Source organism: Pempheris klunzingeri, chromosome 21 (assembly GCF_042242105.1).
Source record: "Pempheris klunzingeri isolate RE-2024b chromosome 21, fPemKlu1.hap1, whole genome shotgun sequence".
NCBI lineage: Eukaryota > Metazoa > Chordata > Actinopteri > Acropomatiformes > Pempheridae > Pempheris > Pempheris klunzingeri.
Window position 1 is genome coordinate 12,617,314 of NC_092032.1, and position 20,945 is coordinate 12,638,258.

At 43.4% G+C, this 20,945-nt stretch overlaps 1 protein-coding gene across 1 annotated transcript; it reads left to right on the forward strand.

The window, feature by feature from the left end:
* The first annotated feature begins 100 nt into the window (after window positions 1-100).
* On the forward strand, window positions 101-19,759 carry zbtb47b (zinc finger and BTB domain containing 47b). The gene is made up of 6 exons (XM_070853292.1): window positions 101-227; window positions 13,744-15,120; window positions 16,552-16,699; window positions 17,211-17,326; window positions 18,234-18,378; window positions 19,314-19,759. Exons 1-6 carry the CDS (start codon window positions 225-227, stop codon window positions 19,757-19,759), a joined length of 2,235 nt encoding a protein of 744 aa, XP_070709393.1. The 5' UTR covers window positions 101-224.
* Window positions 19,760-20,945: the final 1,186 nt, after the last annotated feature.

Here is a 20,945-nt window from a genome sequence, read left to right on the forward strand (position 1 = left end):
AAGCCCATATGATCCCCGAGCTCCAATCACCAATTCCTTCTGCAAAAGCAGCCTCTGCATTTTTGTCTGTCTGAATGCTACAGCAGCACGGGGGGAAAAAGATTGAGGATAAGGCAAAAACTGAAGAAATGTGACAATTCAGCGGTCATTTTCATGGCGGAGGGAAAACTGGTGCGAAAGGAGTTATTCTGGGACTCCTTTGAGCCTCGAAACGCTGGATCAAAATGGTAGGCTACAGAGGAGCGCTGCATTTTTGTTTATTTTTTGTCCCTGTTTGATCTCTTGCAATTTTGAGCTACTTAGCAGGCCGATCAAACTTACCACACTTGTGCTTCATGATGTGTTCGGACCACTGGCTGTCATCGGCGCATTTGGTGCTTTGTATCCTTTGCGGTGAAGTTTGTAACTTGCCGACATTGCACAAGTTGGAAATTGAAGCTGCCGAAAGAATGCAATGGCTACAATAGCTACATTGATGCAGAGAAGGAGTTAAATTCTTTCATATCAGGGGCGCTTCTGCAAAGAGGGCTCAGCTCAGGTCGCGGCTGGTGCAGATGAAGACAGGATGAGTGAAACTCAAGTGCCAGACAGTCAGTGCAGGACAAGTTTTTGAGGCTTTGACATTCATGCATAAATCAGAGATTCTCCTCAGGGTAGTCTGATAGAGGAGTGGATGTCTTTATAACTTCACTTTGTTGCAGGTGACACAGGGGCAGAGGTGTCTGTGGAAGTGAAATGGTCCCCGAGCTTTGGATGGAGCCTCCAAGTACAATTAAATGCACATTTAGTTCCAGTGTTTGATAGTCAGAGCTGAAAATGCTGAACAGAACTATTTTATTGGATAATGTTTGATTTTGAGGTGTGCTTTGTCTGCTGCATGTGGTCTGTTTCCTTTCCTGATTCACTTAAACTAACTAATATCCCTCTGTGACTATGATTATCTTGCTTTTTCAACCAGAATCTGTGATGTTTCTACATTAGCAGATATGAAGATGGTTCTGCACAGACGGACTAATAGAGTTATGGGAATAGATGCAGATAGTGAGGCAGACAGTCCGCTCTGTCTCCGGGGTCATTTTAGGATGCCTCATTAGGAAAGCATGTGGAGCTTGATGCAGTGGTGGAGTAATCCCAGCGCGCGTTCACATCTGGAGGCTTGGGTTAATATCTGGGTCAGGTCAGCGGGGTTAGCCCTGGTGCTCGCTGGGTGGCTTCTGGTGGGAGCAAAGAGGGAGGGAGAGGTTTGGGTATTGCTATGTTTTTCTTCCCTTTTTTCTATTTGCTTTTTTTCTTCTCTTTTTTTTGTGCCGCATGAGAGTAAGCTGCGATAAACAAAGTGCAAAGTGTGCTTGGTGAATGCAATGCGCCGGTGATCAGAGATACTGTATCGTTTGACTGTTTTGGTAAACATGCCCCAGATAATTTTTGCAACTACTGTTCTGACATTGAAAAGGGATTAATTCCTGCTAATTTTGTTTTATCAATATCCTCACTTTGTATCCTATATACTTACTTATACTTACTCATGGATTACTGCCACTTGGGCACAGGCCCATGAGCCCTTTGACCCCGAGGGCCTACGTATGAGGTGACTGTCCTAACATTTCCTCTTGGAAAACCAATAAAATGACTACGAAGAGACACAAAAGAAGTAAAAAAACTGGTGCAAAACAGCTGCAAAGAGGTGCAAAATGAGACGCAAAATTAGCATGGCTGGTCACAAAATGACCACAAAGCGAGTAAAAACAGATGCAAAGAGATGCAAAACCGCCACACGGAGACACAGAGGGACACAAATTGAGAACGACTAATTACGAAATATTTACAAAGAACTGTAGAAGGACTACGAGGAGCCACAAAACAACTAGAGACAACACAACTGATGCGATTGGGCCATTTGCAGTCGTTTTCCGTCTCTTCCTGTCTGTGGGTCTCGCTCCTCCAGTGTGTACGTGGGGTTGGGGGCCTTTAACATGTCTGTGCAGAGAGGTCCATTGTCTCTGTGCCCTTGTTCGAATCAATAGATTGCTTTTGCTTCTCTCTTCATCAGGATGATTTGTGAAAATGTAAATCTGCCTCAGTCCCGCACACATTGTAGATGTTTGCTGTACATTTTGGGCCGTCGGATGCTGTTTAATTTCAGTGAGCGTTGTCAGGTCCTGAGTCGCTCCTTCTCTATCCTCACAGGGTGCTGTGAGTTTTACGTAACTGCCTATTCAGGGCATTCCTGCCCACCCTTGACTTTGAGGCTTCACTGTCTCTGGGTGCTGAGCGAGGAAACTGCCTTTAGTCTTTGTGACAAGTGCAGCCATTCCCGAGCCCCGGCAACAAACTCCAGCAGACATCTTTGGCCCCTGGTAGGAGGCCGCTCTCCTCGGAAACTCAGACCAACCGTACTTTAGGTGCTGCTAATTTATGCCCCTGAGATTAAGAACAGTGGGCAAGACTGCAGAGAGCAAGGTCAAACTCCCTGCTCTTATGTAAGGCTTCTTTTGTTCTTGTTGGTTAAAATGGCACATGTTAGTTTAAAGCAAGTCGAGCTGTTAAAATCCACAGTTTTATTTTTTCTCTGCAGTTTCAGCCAGCATCGGTGTCTTTTCATCTGGAGAAAACAGTTACTCTAACCCCTGTGGCACTTAAAAAGAAACACTTTGAACTCCATTATCAAAGAGGCCAAACAGCTTTTTTTCTTTTCATGCAGCTTGACATGAGGATTTCTATTAGCCTTTTATTGTCAGGCATTTAAAGATATTAAGAGAGTTTACAAAAAAAGGGGGGCTCCATCTAAAGTGTTCTTATAGCTTTTAGCTGAATTCAGGCCAACGAGGGAGACTTAGGAGGAGCTTTAAAGCAGATGGGAATGAGTTTTCATGCTGTTGTCCTTGATCTGATAGTCAACACAAATATTAGTTTCACGTTTAGTCACATAACGCTATGCAGATTAATATTTTGGTTTTGTACAAGAATGACATCAGTATCCATGTTTTAGCTGCACATCTGTGTTGAAGTGTACAAATGTTGCAGAAAATAAATAAACTTAAAGTTTACTCATCTGTCATAGAATCACAAAATAACTACACCTCAAAACTAATCACTTTTTCCGCCCTTTAAAGGAACTGTTTAACATTTTTGGAACTATGCTTGCAATATATGCATAAATATGAAGCTACAGATAGTTAGCTTAGCTTAGCATAAAGACTGGAAACAGGGGGAAACAGCTAGCCTGGCTCAGTTCGAATCTTACAAAATCTACAGCCCACTGATAAAACACTTTATATCACATTTATTTAATTTGTATTGCCAATTTGCAGGGGGTTATGTGTCAGACAATTTCTTAGCGCTAAGATAAGCTAAGCTAACCGACGGCTGCCTCTGGCTTCATACTGCACGTACAGTCATGAGAGTCGTTATCAATCTGCTCATCTAATTCTCCACCAGAAAGTGAATAAACATGTTCCCCCTAAAATGTCACACTATTCCTTTAAGCTCATATTCGCCATTTCTCTGTTGTCCATTGATTGGTTGCGGTTATAGAAAGCCGATGCTCCTCCTCTACCTCTTTTTCCCCTCCGTCCTTTCTGACCTTCTCATCAAACATATCTCCCATCTCCAGACACACACACACACACACACACACACACACACACACACACATCAGAGAGATTCCTCTGATAAGGAGCTCTTTAGAATCTTCTCTCTGTGTGTCATGCTATGAAAGGGATAATGAAGATATCACAGTTTCATCCCGTGTAATGGCCCTCGGGTATCTCTGCACCTGCCTGATGCTACTCGTCTTTTGTCTCTAATTGATCACTTCAAAGGTGCCCCTTTCACTCTTTGTCTCATATATTTGGACAAATCAGATTCCGTCGCTTCACAGACATGATTTTTGTTCTTCTTAACACAGATATGCATTGCATTCCACAAATAGAGATCTCTCTCTTTGTACAACCCTCTGTGCTTTATTGTGCCACAGGTATTTGGAGTCACATCTCTGTGTTTGCTGATGAATGCATGCACGGCAGGTGAGCGTGTGCGTCCACACTGGGCACACGCGTGTACGGCGCTGGCCTGGGAACAGCGTGTTATGACTCCAGCAGAGCGGTGGTGTGTGAAGCGTTGTAACGTGTGTGTGAGGAGGAGATGCCAGCACCACGGGCCTCTCTCTTGGCCAGGCTTCCTGACTCAGCGCTTCCTCTCCCAGCTCATTGGCCCAGACACAAACTTCCTGGCAGAGCTTCAGTGCGGACGCTCTAACCTCATCGCTCCCCCGTCCCTCCCCACCCCCACCCCCTTCTACGTTGGCCTCCAGGCAGCTCCTCTGATTATTCAACCGCTCATCAGAGTCATCTCAACTCCAGTCGACTAGCGGTTGATGTCTTCTTTCAACACCACTTCTGATTGGGCAACACACACACACACACACACACAGTCCCCAGCCTTACCAAACTGATAAAACACACTGTTGTCCAGTTTGTTCAAAGGACAAGCTGGTGAAAGGGCTTTTCAAATCATGCAGCTGAGGCAATCCTGCTCACGCTGTCAAATTTTAATGTACTGTACGTCACCAAGATGCTGCTCATGCTGCTCTCATCCTTATTTTTGTTTGTGCATCCCAATTTCATGCTCGGGTAAACGCGTATCAGTTGTAGATTGGCTTGTCACCTGTGGTTGCATTAACATATAGATGGAAACGTATTTAAATCTAATGGTGAAAGCTGGTTGAGCTCTACCAGGACAAGGCTGGGGCAAGTCCAAAACTGCTAGATTAGGACAGGGAAAAGCCTACAGTGTGGAGGGGAGATTGGATGTCTAGGATTAGAGCAGCGCTAATGCTGATAATATTGTCTTTATTAATTGCAGCCAGCAGTGAATGCTGTGGTTAAGAAAGTTAAATGTTTTAATAGGCTGAGGGGAATAAAATAATTAGCTAAAGCAGTGGAAAGAGAAAACTGAATAACCAGCAGCACATTTTAAAGTAATTCAGGATTTGCCTTTTGCTATATTTGAAATGATCCAGCCAGACGTTTTACCTGAAATATCGTTCTGTTTTCATGTGTTCAGGCAGTTCAGGTCACATAGACTTCTTTTGGTTTTCTTTGCTCTTACTCTGGCAAATGTTCATCCGGACTACACCTCCACCCTTATTATTGATTATTGATCAGCAGGCAGTATTTTCTGGATCAAATGGGCACTCATGCAGCTAATGTTTTAAATCAAATGCCAAAGCAGGAAGTGTGGTGCCCTTTATGTACTGGGGTGCAGGTACAGTGAAGGTATGGTCATGTGTCATGCGTTTAGTTTTAAATTCAGATTTCCCAGAGTCTATCATAATACAGTTTTTTTTAATAATTTATGTTGAGTTTCCACCAATCTGCATCACATGCACCACTAATTTACTGGATTAAATAATCCCATAGCCTAACATCACAATGTGTAACAACCCGCCTTAATACCATTATTATCTGACAAACAGTGACATCCCAGCGAGTATTAAACTCCACTTTAATGTGGCTGTGCATGTGACCATGCCGTGTGTGACCTCAGCAGCGAGTGTGCTGCCACCCGCCGCTGTGCCCCCTTTAGTCATTGAACATTGATTTTTATTAGCATTTTTTATCATAGTGCTGTAATGATCACCGCGGGGCTTGTTCAAAGTGAGACCTTGTCACTTGTGCTATTACCAATCTGGCTGGAGAGCAACATGTTTGATAACAGGATAATGTGCATCCAGGCACATTTAGATCCTCTGTTTTCTCATGTATCAGCAGTGTAGTCATATATGCCAAGTTTTTATTTTTTTATTTTCTATTATATTCCTGACATGGGCACAAATGCATGATTATCATGCAGGTATGCATGCATAGGCGTTCAGGGTTGCAGACGTGTGGGTGGATGTGCTCGTGCATCTGCTACTGTATATGCCTTCTTCTAGCTCAAGGTCAGTGCTGGGTCTCTGCGCTGATTGGATTTAGAGAGGAGAGGAGAGGAGAGGAGGGAGTGCAGACTGCAGACAGAGGGGAAATCTTCCACTAGACACATGGACGGATTATGAGACAACAGGCCTGTGGGCACAGGCCTGTAAAAGGCCCCCCTCACCTCCACCCAGACTGTAGTTTTGAGTCTGTTCGTGGTCATTTTGTGTCTCTTTGTAGTTGTTGTGCATCTCTGTGAGGACATTTTGTTTCTCTTTGTGGTTGTTTTGCATCTCTGTGGTAATTTTAACTGGTTTTAGTCATTATGCATCTCTTTGTAGTCTTTTCATGACTCTTTGTAGACATGTTCTTGTCTCTTTGTTGTCTATTTGTGTCTCTTTGTAGTTATTTGATTTGCGTCTCCTACAAATAATGTTTATAGTCACTCTACAGTAAACGGAGGCTCTGGCCCAAGGCCTCTCTAAGACCTTGGTCCAGTCCCAGTAGGCCTGTTCAGTAATTTATCCATGACCAGACGCAAACACTGAAAGCAGGGAGACAAATTGGTAGACCGTGCTCCGTCCACGCCAGTCTTGCCCATCCTGCATCCCAGACCAGATAACACCCCAAGGTTTAAGCTATGCCACGATTCTCACCCACAGGATCAGAATTCACTGCTCTGGCTCAGCTTCTCTGGGACTAAACATGTCTGCCGTTTGACATCAGCAGCAGGGAAGGTCTGGTGAGCACACAGAGGACACAGTGTCAGTCATTACCCTGATGACTTTTTAATGGCCGTCTGATTGGACTCCACCAGAAATGACATGCCCTTGTCCCGTTCCGTTTGGTTGTGTTTACGCGTGGTCTGATCCATTTCCTGCCACCTAAAAGCACTCTTACTGTGTGTGTGTGTGTGTGTGTGTGTGTGTGTGTGACGTTACTGTGGCTTGTTATTGTCGCCGTGTGATCTCTTTTGTGGAGAGTTTGTGTTTGGGTATGTCATGCTTTCCTGTCATCTGCACTGATGATGACTCAGGGATCTGTGTGTGTATGTGTGTGGAGGGGAGGGCGGCGCTCTCCTACCATCTACATGCAGTGTGAGTGAGATGAGTCCTGACACGGTGCCCACTCTCCTTCCTCTGGGTGTCAGTCACGTCGAGCCCCGCGCGGGGCCCCTCAGCAGGAGGTCCCGCTGTGAAGAGGGCTGCTGAGTGTGCTCTTTACTGTAGGTTGAAGTGCTCCGTGGGTGGAAGTGGCAGAGCCCCTGAACGCCCCACCTCCCCGCTGGGTGACAAGAGGGCTGAGGCACTGGCCCGTGGGGTCGCTGTCTTCATGACTGTGGATGGTTGGTCATTTCCAAGTAGAGTGACTTCACCGTGCATATGGACAGTTTGACGTTTGGCTGGCAGCAAGTTTCACTAGTTTGTAAATTAATTTAATGAGCGTTTTGTGGCCTGAATGAGATTTGTAGAAGTTCGTTGAGAGAACCACTTTGCATATTACTGTGGATTTGTGTGTTTATTGTATTGCATGTGACGGTCTTGTGATGTTGTAATAAAACACAACTCGGCTGTCTGACTTAAAGCTGCACATATTGCGTTTGTGGTTTTACAAACACCCAAAGATATTCACTTCACTAGATTGTAACACGAGGAAAGATGAGTAAATCCTCACATTTCAGAAGCTGGAACCATCAAATGTACAAAACGTTCAAGCCATTGAGGATGAATTTACTGTCGGTCAGCTAATCAATTAATCAGACAACCATTTCAATTCTGGTATGAATGAATGATAATGATGATCGAGTTTTACCGCTAGTATTGTTGTAAATTAAATATCTTCCGTTTTGGGACTGTTGATCACGTAAAAAACAAACAATTTGCAGAGGGAATGTGGGCTGCATTTTTTCGATTTTTTTTTTTCTGACATCTGGTATCAGATACATAATCAACAGATTAGTCTATAATGAAAATAATCATCTATTTAATTATGAAACTAAATGAAATACATCAGGCAATAATAAGAAATGGGTTTGAATGTTAATTCTTAACCTTGGAAACAACAGTTTGACAAGAAACTCTCAAGGTTGTTGTACTTCTGGATCTTTCAGCCAAATCATGTGGCTTTAAGTAGGAGATAAAGTTTTCTCAGCCCTCATAGCAGATGATGGTTTGCTTAATTGTGAAGATGATCACGTGACTTAAACATGGAGTTTTTATCATGTGATGACAGATGGTCACATAATCTCCATCTCCATGACAACAGAGCAAACCCCATCCACTAACGGTGGCCTTGAGATGTGGCTGTCAGCTCCAGAAAACATGTTATCTGACCTTGTGATATACATTTTTCAAATAATAGTAAAGGTTAGGGTTGGGTGATATGGTGGACATTATTATGAATGAATTAATACTTTGCATTATCAATTTGATTAAAAAAAATCACATTTGGAATAATTAAACTGATGTTCAAAGCGTTTATATGTGTATCATTTGAGACCAAACTCTCTACAAACTCACAAAAATGGATATTAGATAACATCAAATTATTACCCATCCCTAATAGAGATGTACATCTTTAGTCCTACCGGTTTATTCCATAAACATCTTCCCATATGTATAGTTTTTTGTAGATATTTATGTTAATACGAGCCACTGCACTCAAAAGTGGTGGTGAATAATCCTACATTCAGAATGTTCATAGTCTGGAAGGTATAAGAATTAAACCATAATGCACAATGATATACTTTTCTGTTGCATTGGTAAAACATATGTGAGATTAAAAGGACAGATAAGGTGACGTGAGAGGACACTGAGTTCCATCTGAGCAGTCTGTGGGCAGACAGAGAGAAAGCTTTAACCCCCGCAGTGTTTTCCCCCTGGGACTCCCTCCTGCCTGAATACAACCTGCCCTCCCTCGCACTATTGATGTGTCCATGACTCTGCGCTGTGCTCTGACATTGGCCCCCGCTAATGGCTCAGTCTGTTCACTGGTCGGCAAGCAAACAAGACAGTCGAGGTGGATGTTGTTTAGTTCCCTGCTCATAAATCTGCTGTCGTGCATGGTGTGTGCAGGATAGTAACAGAATAATATTTTAGGAAAATAACACATGTTCTGCATTAGTACATTGTTCAGTTCTACTCAGGCTGCTGTCTAAGATTCACACACGCTGCCCTTACAGGCATTTTCACAGATAAGCATCAACTACTTGTCAGAGAACAGACAAGGGAACTTTTAAAATGGCAGCTCTGTGGAGGTCACGACACATCGGCGGGCTGTAGCTGAGCTGCACAGCGTCGGAGATGCAGACTTTGCAGAGCAGTAAATCTTCAAGGAGCCGTCCAGTGCAAAGGTGGGGGAGAGAAAGGGCATTCTCACCAGTGAAAGTCAAATTAGAAAGAGGGATTTCACCCTCAGACCCGACTGTGTCTGACTCAGGTCCAGGAGTCAGGTCTCTGCCAAGAGCAGATCACCGACCCGGACAAGGGTGAGCTGGGTGAAGATTCACCAGTTACTCACAAAACCCATGTTTTGGCTTTGACTGATGCAAACAGTAACTCTTCGTCACAGCTTTATCAGAACTGGATTAAGGGTAACGTAGTTTCAAAGTTTGAAATGCCTGATTTTCTTATCTATCTTTTTATGTGGCACATACGTGACTGAAACCCCATTAGACCAGTTAAACAATGAAAAGCTAGATGTGGTTTTGTGTCAGTTGTGACCTTTCAGAGTCGGTGATTTTGACATTTAATTAGAGTGAATTCATTAGGCCAGTTAGTATCATTTTAAATAGTAGAAAAGCAGTGGGAAAAAGTGCGTCATTCTTCTGAATTTGATGAGGTTGGGTCAGTGATTAAATCTGCTGTTGAAGACCATGTCACATGATCAAAAGCTCTGGAACAGCTGCTAAAAAGACCTTGCGGTCAGTTTCCGAGGTCAAGAACCATCGATGAGAAGTCCTCAAAGTGCTCAGAAGAAAAGGACAACTCACCGTCTGCACTTCTGTGGCAACTTGAGCAAACTGTATCTGCTGATGAGGATTGTGTCATGTGATCAAAAGCTGAGAAACATCTATTGAGTGGACCTTGTGGTGAGATCGCACTTATCTGTAAGCAGAACTGCCCTTTTCTGTAACATGTAAAGGCCACAGCACCGCTACAGTACAGTAACCTCGAGAGTAGCCGCGTAAAACAGGCCCTCTGAGGCAAGAGTATCCCCTCACAGGTTGTGTGGTGCACAGAGCTTTGATTGAGGCCCGTTTAAATGACACCTCTTGTCGAGTGCGTCAGTAATCCCCCCGCTGCGTGTTTGTCACGGGTCAGGCCAGATATGAATAATGTATTGGGAGACATCTGACTGAGAGGCTGGTTAAAGGTGGCGCTCCCTCTAATGACAGCAAACAAGCTCTCTCCCTGACATTTCCAAGGAAACGGGGGAGGCAGAGGGAGGGGGGGGGGGGTAATGATAGACAACGATGGAGGGAGTTGGATGTGGCCTTTAAATGCAAAGTACTCACTCAATTTGTTTGGCTACAGTATGTGATGAAATGTGACAAGCTGGCTTCGTCTTTATTGCATATCATGACAGACACAGGAGCTGTATGGCAACTGCAACTATTTGCTGTTGGAATAAATAATAACGCATTCAAGTAAATGGTAATAAAGCATCTGTCTGTATGATTGGACCCCTCTAACATTCAGCAGTGTACAGATAAACTTTTAGAGCATCTGTACATGAATATTGTTTCTGTTTAAAGACACTAATAACACTAATAATAATAATAATAATTCTGCACAGAAACTGAACACTTTGTGCACAAAATGTTTGCAAGTACATGGATCATATTTTGTAAAGAAAAGCACAAAACAAAAATATACTATTGTGCAGCCAATCTGAGAATTATTAAGTAGAACATTTCTGATTGGCTTTTTGGCTCAAATCTGACAGCTAACAGAATAAATGATTACTAGGGAAGTAAGGAAGCACTTTCATAGTTTACCTGTATGAAATTCTGTTTTTTCAAATATTTCCATTATATAAGCAATTCTAAGTAATAAAAATGCATAAAAATGTTTTTATCATGTGTAAATTATAATTCATGCAATAGAGGATTATTATCGTGTAACCTAGCTATTTTGGTTGCTAGCTAATGCTAACTCGCAGCTAACTTGATAATTGACAGTTAGCCCCCCCTAGTTACTTTGCTTCATATACAGTTAGCAACAATAACAACAACAACTTGTTCAAGTTAAATTGTTCTTTGTGTGATAATCATTTCTCAAAAAGTACAACATATGTGCAAAACATATATTTCAGTGCCCGATCACACACTCGTTAACACCACTCAGACATACAGCCTGATGCAGACAGTGGTGAAATCATTTGGGAGCTCATTTGGAGTCTTGTTTTACAGGTGCATAACGCGAACATCATTATTTTGCATTTTAAATCCCAGTGTTCAAATCTCTGAGATCAAATTTTCAGATCCAGTAATGACTGCTCAGTCACTGTGATCCAGAAGAGGGAGGAGAAGTGTCCTGGGATTAAAGGGATCACACAGTTGTTTAAAGGAAAATGAACTAAATGTACAACTTGTCAAGGAAATACCTTTAAAATGATGGTTGGTTCCCTGATTTCAGCTCTTCGTTATTGATGTTTTGAATATGTTCCTGCAGAATTTAATCTTTGACTGCATTGTCCTATTTGAATCCCAGAGGAAGAAGCCGATTGTTATCACTAAAGGAGCACAACTTCCAGTCTGCAACTTACACTTGATCTGATTAAGGCTGCAGCGTTTTGCCCTTGGGCGATGTCTGTAGCCTTGCACGGAGAGAGATAACCCGATCTCCACTCCTCTCTGGCTCAGAGTCCAATTCAGCCGCTCAAAACTATGAATAAATCTAACACTCTACAATTGAATTCTTCAAACAGGCCAGATTTTCAAGGTTAGGCCCAAATGCAAATCCATTTTCCAGCCTTAACAATGAAAAGTCATCTTTTATTGATTTTATTTATTTCATTTTTATTTAAAGACAAAATACATGAGGAAATCCACAGACCTGTATTAAATGTAAAGAACAGTGAGCAGTCTTTGTGATTCGTACTCATTCAGGCCTATAATGGGTCCCATAATAGGCATTGTCCCACAAATGAATTATTAATTTTATCTCTTGCTCTCTTTTCTTTTTTCTTTATTGCTTGTGTCCCATTTCTTGTCCCACACAGGCAACTGTAAATACTGAGAAATAATAAGAGATGTAGAAACGCAATTATGGCTCAGAGCTATAGAAAGTCCAGCAACCTGTTAACCAAAACAAGGCTTATATCAATGCCCGTCCTCTCCTGCCTCCAAGAGACGCCTGGAATGATAAATTCCTATAATTGTTTGGAGGGTTAGTTAGTATTTATTCGGCATGGTTTGCCTAATTATTTCTCCCGACGCGTTTTGTCTTGTGCATAATTCTCTGTTCCTCAGGGACAGTGTAGTGAGTGGGTGTGCTGAGAGAGCCGGCTAATGGAAGGAAGAAGGCACTGAATACCAATGCTCAGACCAGTCAGCCCTTGCAGAGACCAGACACTGTGTTTGTGGTGTGTGTGTGTGTGTGTGTGTGTGTGTGTGTGTGTGTGTGTGTGTTTGTTTATGTGTGTACAGTTTTTTTTGTTGTTTTTTTTGTGCATGGTTGCACATCACATATGCGTGTGAGTGTTTGCCTGAGTGTGTGTGTGTGTGTGTGTTTGTTCTGTTTGCAGCTCTGTCCCCACTCACATCCCGTCTGGATCGAAACCCTGCCCTTCCTGTGCTAAAATAAACCCACCTTGGGAAGTTGAGGACCTTGCACAGAGCGCTGAGTGTTGCACCTTTTGATTTTTCTCGACTCGCATCGTGCAGCATGCAGGCAGTCTGTGACTTTGTGCAGTAAACTCAGCAGACTGAAAATCATAAAGAACACAATATAATAACAGCTTTAAGATACATTTGTTTTTTATTTTTCAAACAAAAATTTGATGAAGATGAAAACTTGCCAAGATTGTTCTCTGTCAAACTATTATTTATTTTAAAGGAACAGATACACAACATCTACCAGTAGCAAATACCCCCAGATTTACAGCCTAAGACCGTTGATAACACCCCTCCCTAGATGGGCTTTTATGCCGAGGGGTTTCACCATGTCACTGAGCACCTTAAGAGCCTAAACAGATATTTATGGAAATGTTTAACATGAAATTGAATGAAATTTTATAACCATAGAATATTTAATTGAGGAAACCAATGTCATCCTAAGTCCATGTTGTGGCTTTTCTGGAGCTTTTCAAGCAGTTGGAGTTACACAGTGGACGTGGGATCGTAGATGTTCTTCATACTGCCAAGTTGAGCACTTTAAAGACATCACAACCATGTTAAATCTACAATAACTCAATTTGGAAGTCCCTAAAAAAGAAAAAAGTATTTAACAAAAAACATTCAGCACCACGGTTGTGACTGTAATATTGAAGGTAACTAACCAGGCTAAGACAACTAGCAGCTACAGCTGATGGACAGAGCTTTCCAGGTAAAACTCATGCAGTGGAATTTCTGTCCCACACGTGCGTAGGCATATAATACGTAATATTTCACAGTCCTACAACTGCGCTGAGACTTCTTTTTGTTGCAATATTGCAAAAATTGATATTTTGTTACATCCCCAACTTTTTGTCAAGGTGGCAAAAATACGCTCATGTAGATATCTACCTGGCTTCCTATCCAAAATTTTAACTGATCATATTACAACATGATAATAAAGTCTTTTCCATCTTGTCTCATTTTTCCCTCCATCACCTTCTCTTCCAGCTCATAGTGGAGAAGACCACAGACTTCCCCTCTGCTGAGTTCTCTCTGGTGGAGGATGTGGCTCTGCACTTCACCTGTTTGATGGACAGGCTGAACGAGCAGCGCCTCTTCCAGCCTGACCTGTGTGACGTCGACATCGTTCTGGTGCGTCAGCACAGCACCTTCCCGGCCCACAAGGGCGTCCTGGCTGCCTACAGCCCTTTCTTCCACTCTCTTTTCGCCCAAAGCAAACAGCTGCGGAGGGTGGACCTGTCGCTGGACGCCCTGACCTCACAGGGCCTGCAGCAAATCCTCAACTTCATTTACACCTCCAAACTGCTGGTGAGCAGCCGAACTGTCCGGGACGTACTCAACGCCGCTACCCTGCTTCAGATGAGCGACATCGCAGCCTCCTGTCGCGACCTCATCAGCAGTCACTCATTGAGAACCATCTGTGCAGATATGACCAGTCAGGAAGGGCTCAGTGGCGGTGACCCGGCCGCTGTAGCGATGCCCCCCAGCCAGCTGTACACGGAGATCAAACAGGAGTCAGAGCTGGGGAGGGTGTACAAGAGGGAGGGCAGCAGCCCGTTCTCTATTAGAGTGGAGGAGGCAGGCAAGACGGCCTCCCAGCAGAAGCAGTATTACCAGAAGGAGGACAGCTCAGGTGGAGCTAGCACAGGTGTGGCTCCTTCATGCAAGGTGGAGAGCAATGGAGAGGAGTCAAAGTCTGTAGACGGCCACACCTCCTTCAACAGAGACCAGATTATTGTTGAAGTCAACCTCAACAACCAGACCCTCAATGTGTCAAAGGGATCAGAGGGCAAATCATCCACCACAGAAACCGCCACCATCTTTGGTCATTGCCATGACAATGAGAGAGACTCGGAAGACGATGAGGAGAATGAGGCGGAGAATGACGACACAGTCGGAGACGAGGATGAAGATGACCTGAAGAGGGGGGACCTACTGGGGCAGAGCAGCGAGGAGGAAGATGAGGAGGAGGACGAGGAAGAGGAAGAGAACACACTAAACATTCCAGGCTTGGAACAGCCGGCCATGATGGATCGACCCCGCCGGGGCACCAGAGCCTTTGCCATAGCGGGTACAACTGCCTCCATGCGGCAGACGCTCACAGAGGCCACGCTGGCCAACCAGCGGCAGGGCGGGAAGAGGACGCTGGATGCAGAGGGCCTGGGCCAGAAAGTGAGGCTGGAGGAGAAGCAACATTTCCCTTGTAAGAAATGCCCTCGTGTCTTCAACAACCGTTGGTACCTGGAAAAACACATGAACGTCACTCACAACCGCATGCAGATCTGCAACAACTGCGGGAAACGCTTCCTGTTGGAGAGCGAGCTGCTGCTGCACCAACAGACCGACTGTGAGAAGAGCATCCAGGTAGGATTCAGCCGTGATTGTGATGAGAGACACCCCCCTCACTTTTTAACACCCTAGCTTTGTTCTTCCACCATCATTTAGTGTTGCAGATTTCACAAATCAGTGCATTTGCTTGCTTACCAAATAGATCCATGTAAAGTTTTCATGTTGAGTTCAACTTTGGTAGACTTCCACACACAGATATGCGCCATAGACCTTTGAGAATGAAGAGCTGGAGAGTCAAAATAGAGGAAGCTGGTGTAGTTTTCTTTTAACTGTGCTGCAGCATCCACATTTATTTAACCGTCCTCTGTCAGAGTTTAAACTGCTCCACAAAAGAGGAATGGTTTGCAGACAGTTATTATAGATCTCTTGAATAAACTGTGTACATTTATTGTCTTGTTAGAGACCAAGCTTACTAAATGAGCTAGTGAGGCCGTTAGCAAGCTTATTAGCTTGAAGATTATTTTTTCCCTTTACTGAATGAATGACTAAATTGCCATATTGGAGTAAACGGCTAGTACAAAGGAAATAGAAAGATCATGCATGTTCCTTACTGGCCAGCACCAGCAGCCACTACGTCACCAAGCTTATTTAACAACATATTTCGAGAAGACTTCTGGTGCGACCAGGCCTCCATGGCTTACTGACCAGCTGTCTTTAGCCAGATGAAAGAAGCTTGGAGTTCATAAAAATGCTGACACACTCATCTGGGTCACCTTTTACTGTTAACACATGCCTCATGATGATTTGGGCTTTTTTCTGCCCTTGGTTTTGCCTGTCAGGCTGCATTCAACCCCAGGAATTGCCGGAGCTGCTTCAGGCTGAGTGCAGCTTGACACAAAGCTCCGCAGACACTCATTTAGACTGAAAAATCACTACTTCTTTGCTCCCCATGTTTTAGGGGGAAAATTTAGAGGTGACAGTGTGTAGTTAGAATACTTTTCTACAAAAATAGTTCGATTAAGAATTAACGCAGCTTGTCTGATTGCCTGTAAATGAAGGAAATAGCATTCATATGGTTTCACTTTGTTTATTTTATTTGTTGTGGAAGAACCTCTGACTTCATTACATTCACCCTCATTTCAGACACAAACCTTTGCTATTGTAGCAGTTGCAGTACATGGACAGTTGCAGTCATTTTCAATATATTAAAAATTATCAGTAGTCAGTAATAATAAATTCTGATATGTCTCAGTACCTCCACTATTACCCACTCCGCAGTGAGCAGCTGGACTCCTGCTGTGGTTTTGAAGATCATTTGCTGCTTTAATCTACTGACTCTAATTGCTTTTTTGGTACAGTGCATGCTCAAGTATCTGTGTAAGCTCACACACCTGGATTGTATTTGTAAAGACCGTTCCAGATAATGATCTTCTTAATATCTCATTCGCAAATAGCTCATGTTAATAACTACATTTTGTCCTCTCTTCTGTTTTTTTTTCCCCCAAGTGTGTAACATGTGGCAAGGCCTTCAAAAAGCTGTGGTCGTTACACGAACACAACAAGATCGTGCACGGCTACGCTGAGAAGAAGTTCTCCTGTGAGATCTGCGAGAAGAAGTTTTACACTATGGCTCATGTCAGGAAGCACATGGTCGGTGAGTGGCGGCGAAATCAGCGATCCTGGTTGGTCACTTTGTTCCCGTTGGTTACTTTACGCTTCCTTTTCTACATCCCACTGATTGTTATGTGGGATTTGTTTTGGGTGTAGCTTTCCTCTTCCACTTTTTGAGAGATAAGCATCTTATTTCCCAGACGGGCTGACCTCACTCTCTGTGTTTCGGCGGTAAAAGAAGGGTTTGTATGAAGTGCTGAATGTCTCTGAGTCCTATTTATCCTTCCCACCAAAGGAGCGACTTGGGAGTTCAATGTGGAAACTTCAGAGGAAATGGCTTATTTACTAGATGAGGCACATCCATTGTCCTTAGCAGAGTAATTAGCCAATGAAAAGGCATCTCAGTGTTGCTCTCTAAGTGCTATTTTCGGGGAATAGTTTGCCTGCTGCTATTTGATGAAGAGTGGCTCAATATCAAATACCATTAACTTGTCCTCTGTGTGTGTGTGTGTGTGTGTGTGTGTGTGTGTGTGTGTGTGTGTGTGTGTGTTTAGCCCATACAAAGGACATGCCGTTCACCTGTGAGACGTGCGGGAAGTCGTTCAAGCGCAGCATGTCCCTGAAGGTTCACTCTCTGCAGCACTCAGGAGAGAAACCCTTCAAGTGTGAGGTTTGAGCTCCTTTTATACGTTTCTGAAGCTGCTCTCCACTTCACTCACATGAAAAGTTTCATTATGACTGAGATCCACCAATTCAAAACCTGTAATTCCTTAAATTCGTGGCCTGGTGTTTAAGGCTTTACAGGCTTTGCTTATAGAGTCAAATGCTCGTGTTATGGTCATGGAATCCAGATGAGGCAGGGATCCAGATGTGCTGGTCCAAACAGATCAAAGAAATATTCTCTTGGTAAACAAATCATTTAGCTATCTTTATACACAGGGAACCACATCAGGCAGTTCATATTATTTGGTCTATTGGTGTTTCTTTCTGGCATCATTCTCACTCAACACCACACTGTTAAACGAACAGTCCCTCTCCCTTTGTGAATGCGGCTGTAGCTTCTTCTGCATACATATTTTTTTGGGGGGTATTCGATCGCATGACCAAAAGGAATAGGCTGGCATTTTGGGAAATACGTTTATCTGCTTTCTGGCCAAGAGTTGGATGACGAAATTGATACCACTCAAAGTTGCTAAATTAAGTTGCCTGCAGCTGGTTGTAGCTTCATATTTAATGTACTATGCCGAACTACTCCTTTAAAGAAAAAACTTATTGAAAAATTCAAAAAAATGTTGAAACATCATAATCAAATTTTTCTGAACAGTTGGGCTTCTTGCAAAATTCATATTCTCATATTGAAATTTGTCACAATGTAATTTCTCACATGCTGAGATCTAAATTTGTCACAAGGGAGCTTGACTGAGTTTTTACCTTTATGGATCAGTTTCATTTAGAACTGCATTTTCCTCAAAGGGAATAGACCAAAACTCATCTAGTGCTCTTTTTGTGTCGACAGTTTCTAGGATTGTGTATAATGGTTAAAACTTCATGTATAAATGTTGTGTGCGCCGTTTCAGAACTGTAGTGAGCGCTTCCAGTACAAATACCAGCTGCGTTCCCACATGAGCATCCACATCGGACACAAGCAGTTCATGTGCCAGTGGTGCGGAAAGGACTTCAACATGAAACAGTACTTTGACGAACACATGAAGACACACACTGGTGAGTCACTGTTTGCACTACTTCGGAGGGTTTTCCTGAGTGTGTTGATGCTGAATCACAGAGATGGAGCATGTGTATTAACTGATTTTTTTTTTTTTTGGCTTCTTGGGGGGCAGCGGAAAAAAACTTTCAACATAACTTTGACATATTATCCCACTTTTAAAGATATCCTGTGGAGTTTTGTTGTAAACAAACTTGACTTCTGTTTCCATTCAGTGTTATTCACCAAAACAGACCGTGAGTAACCTTGAGGTTGCGTTGAATGCTTTTTCTTCCTCATAAAACACTTTTAAAGCCAATAATCTTTGCATAGTTGTTTACTATCTTGCAGTCTTTTTCACTGCATTACACATTGTTGGTGCATTTCTACGCTTCTTTGCACCACCAGCTGTCAATCAGCCGAATGGTGTGAAACCATTGGCAGCACTGTTTGGTGTTTCAAGTTTGTGTGCGATCCCAGTACAAACAAACTGTGAACCCAGACCTTGAAACCATTGCTCCATAGCACAACCAGTGGTTAAAAACTCAACAGTTAAGTTGATATAGCGAACTGGTAGGCAAACAGTTAAGTGTTTACACATGGAGCAGACATGCAGTTGCAGTACATTTTTTTTTTTGTTGTATTTCTGGTCACCTGATGATCCAAAACTCGTTTTAGGTCTGGTCTAAGTAGCACACAGTGGGTGTTTTAAACTTTTTAGCTGAAATCAGCTGCCTGCTGTGGCTGAATACGCTGCTGATGAGTGCAGTGAGACTGAATCAAAACAGTAAAGGGCTAAAAGGTGATGAAAAGCTCTGTGAAATGAAACCACCTGTTTTATATTGCAGTCATTTTGATACATTGATATAAAAAATATTAATTGTAGCAGCTTTAAATTTTCTGCTGAAAGTTGAAAATCAATCAGCATCATCTGTTTGTGTCTCTTTCTGTGCAGGAGAGAAGCCCTACATCTGTGAGATCTGTGGGAAGAGCTTCACGAGCCGGCCCAACATGAAGCGCCACCGCCGCACCCACACCGGGGAGAAGCCCTACCCCTGCGAGGTGTGCGGCCAGCGCTTCCGCTTCTCCAACATGCTCAAGGCCCACAGGGAGAAATGTTTCCGCGTCAGCAACCCCATGGTCACCGACTGCAACAACCCCCTCGGCGTCGACCAGCCGCTGGCCTTGCCCGCTGTGGACTCTTCCGGTCAGGTGCAGCTGGGGGCGGCGCTACCCGCCACGTCTGCCACCACACCCGCTGCTGCCTCTAGCCCGCACCCCCTCCACGGCACTCAGCTGTCTCTCCCCATGCTGCACTCCATGGGGGGGCTGCCTCCCACCCCTCATTTACCCCCACCGCCTCCCCTGTTCTCTGCCGGTAGGATGAACTCCAACAACTAACAAATCTCTGTAGCATCAAAAGCACTTTTGTTACTTTACTTTTGTTTTTCTTAGAGCTTTTAAGAGGACTCCTGCAGCGGGAGAGGGACGCACCTCAGTGACGTTTACACTGAGGGGAAAAACTGACTGAAGGCTACACGGAGGCCTCATAAAAACACACATACACCTACCACAATAAGAAATAGTTATTTTTTACTCTGTTAAATACAATAGATAACCTCAGAGTCCAGTAGGACGTGTTGTTACCACGTTTCTCCTCATGATTTTCACAACTCTCTTCTAGATTTTCATTTGGGATTTTCCACCACCACACTCATCTCTCCAGAGCCTTGCACAATGCATTGATTGTAGCATCTTTTATAGTGGGAGGAAGAGTTTCCGAAATCTTCACTCATGCGGGAGTCATCAGTTGAGTGAGAACCACACCATGATGAGAGTTTTTTGTTTTTTTTATTCTTGATCGTTCCCTGCCAAGATGTAGCGAGTGGTTCTGAGTGGGTCTGACCCAGCAATAACCAAATGCTGATTTGTCTTTGAGCATATACATGTATATGGCATTGCCAATAACCAAATCCTGTTAGCTCACCTGCTATAGTTAGATAATGTTATACAGCATTTGTAATCAATCCTGCACCTTACATTTAACTCTAGTGATATTTAAAATGTACTCCTAATTGTCTTCATTTTTATAATTGTGATAGTGTGTAATTCGTGGCACGTTGCGTCAATTCGTAAGGACGTAAGAGAAGTTGTGACGTGTGGAGAGTCAGCCGTGCAATGCAGTGTGTGGTGTTTGTGACTCTGTGTGTGTGTGTGTGTGTGTGTGTGTGTGTGTGTGTGTGTTTGAGAGAGAGAGAGAGAGAGAGAGAAAGAGAGACGTGAAGCAGAGACGGGAGATGGGGATCTTCAGATCTACGTTAACGCTTGAGCTTCCCCGAGTCAGGAGATGGAGTAATTTGTTGACTCTCATCTTTTGCTTACATTAAGCAAGCGCGCTCCTCTCCTGTAGATCTGGCTTTGAGACAATATCGCACTTTTCTGTGACTTGTTAGTAAAACCTAATGTACTCAGACCTACTGCATATTTGTAGGTTTAAAATCTAATGTTAATGTTAACTTACGGCTCATTTCCCCACTGAACCCGACCCGTGTAATTAGTTTGCAGAATGCCAAGAGTGAAGGGATAA

Coding starts and splice junctions, on each gene's coding strand:
- zbtb47b (XM_070853292.1), top strand. Junction 15,121..16,551: donor ACTGTGAGAAGAGCATCCAG/GTAGGATTCAGC, acceptor TTTTCCCCCAAG/TGTGTAACATGTGGCAAGGC. Junction 17,327..18,233: donor AGAAACCCTTCAAGTGTGAG/GTTTGAGCTCCT, acceptor GCGCCGTTTCAG/AACTGTAGTGAGCGCTTCCA.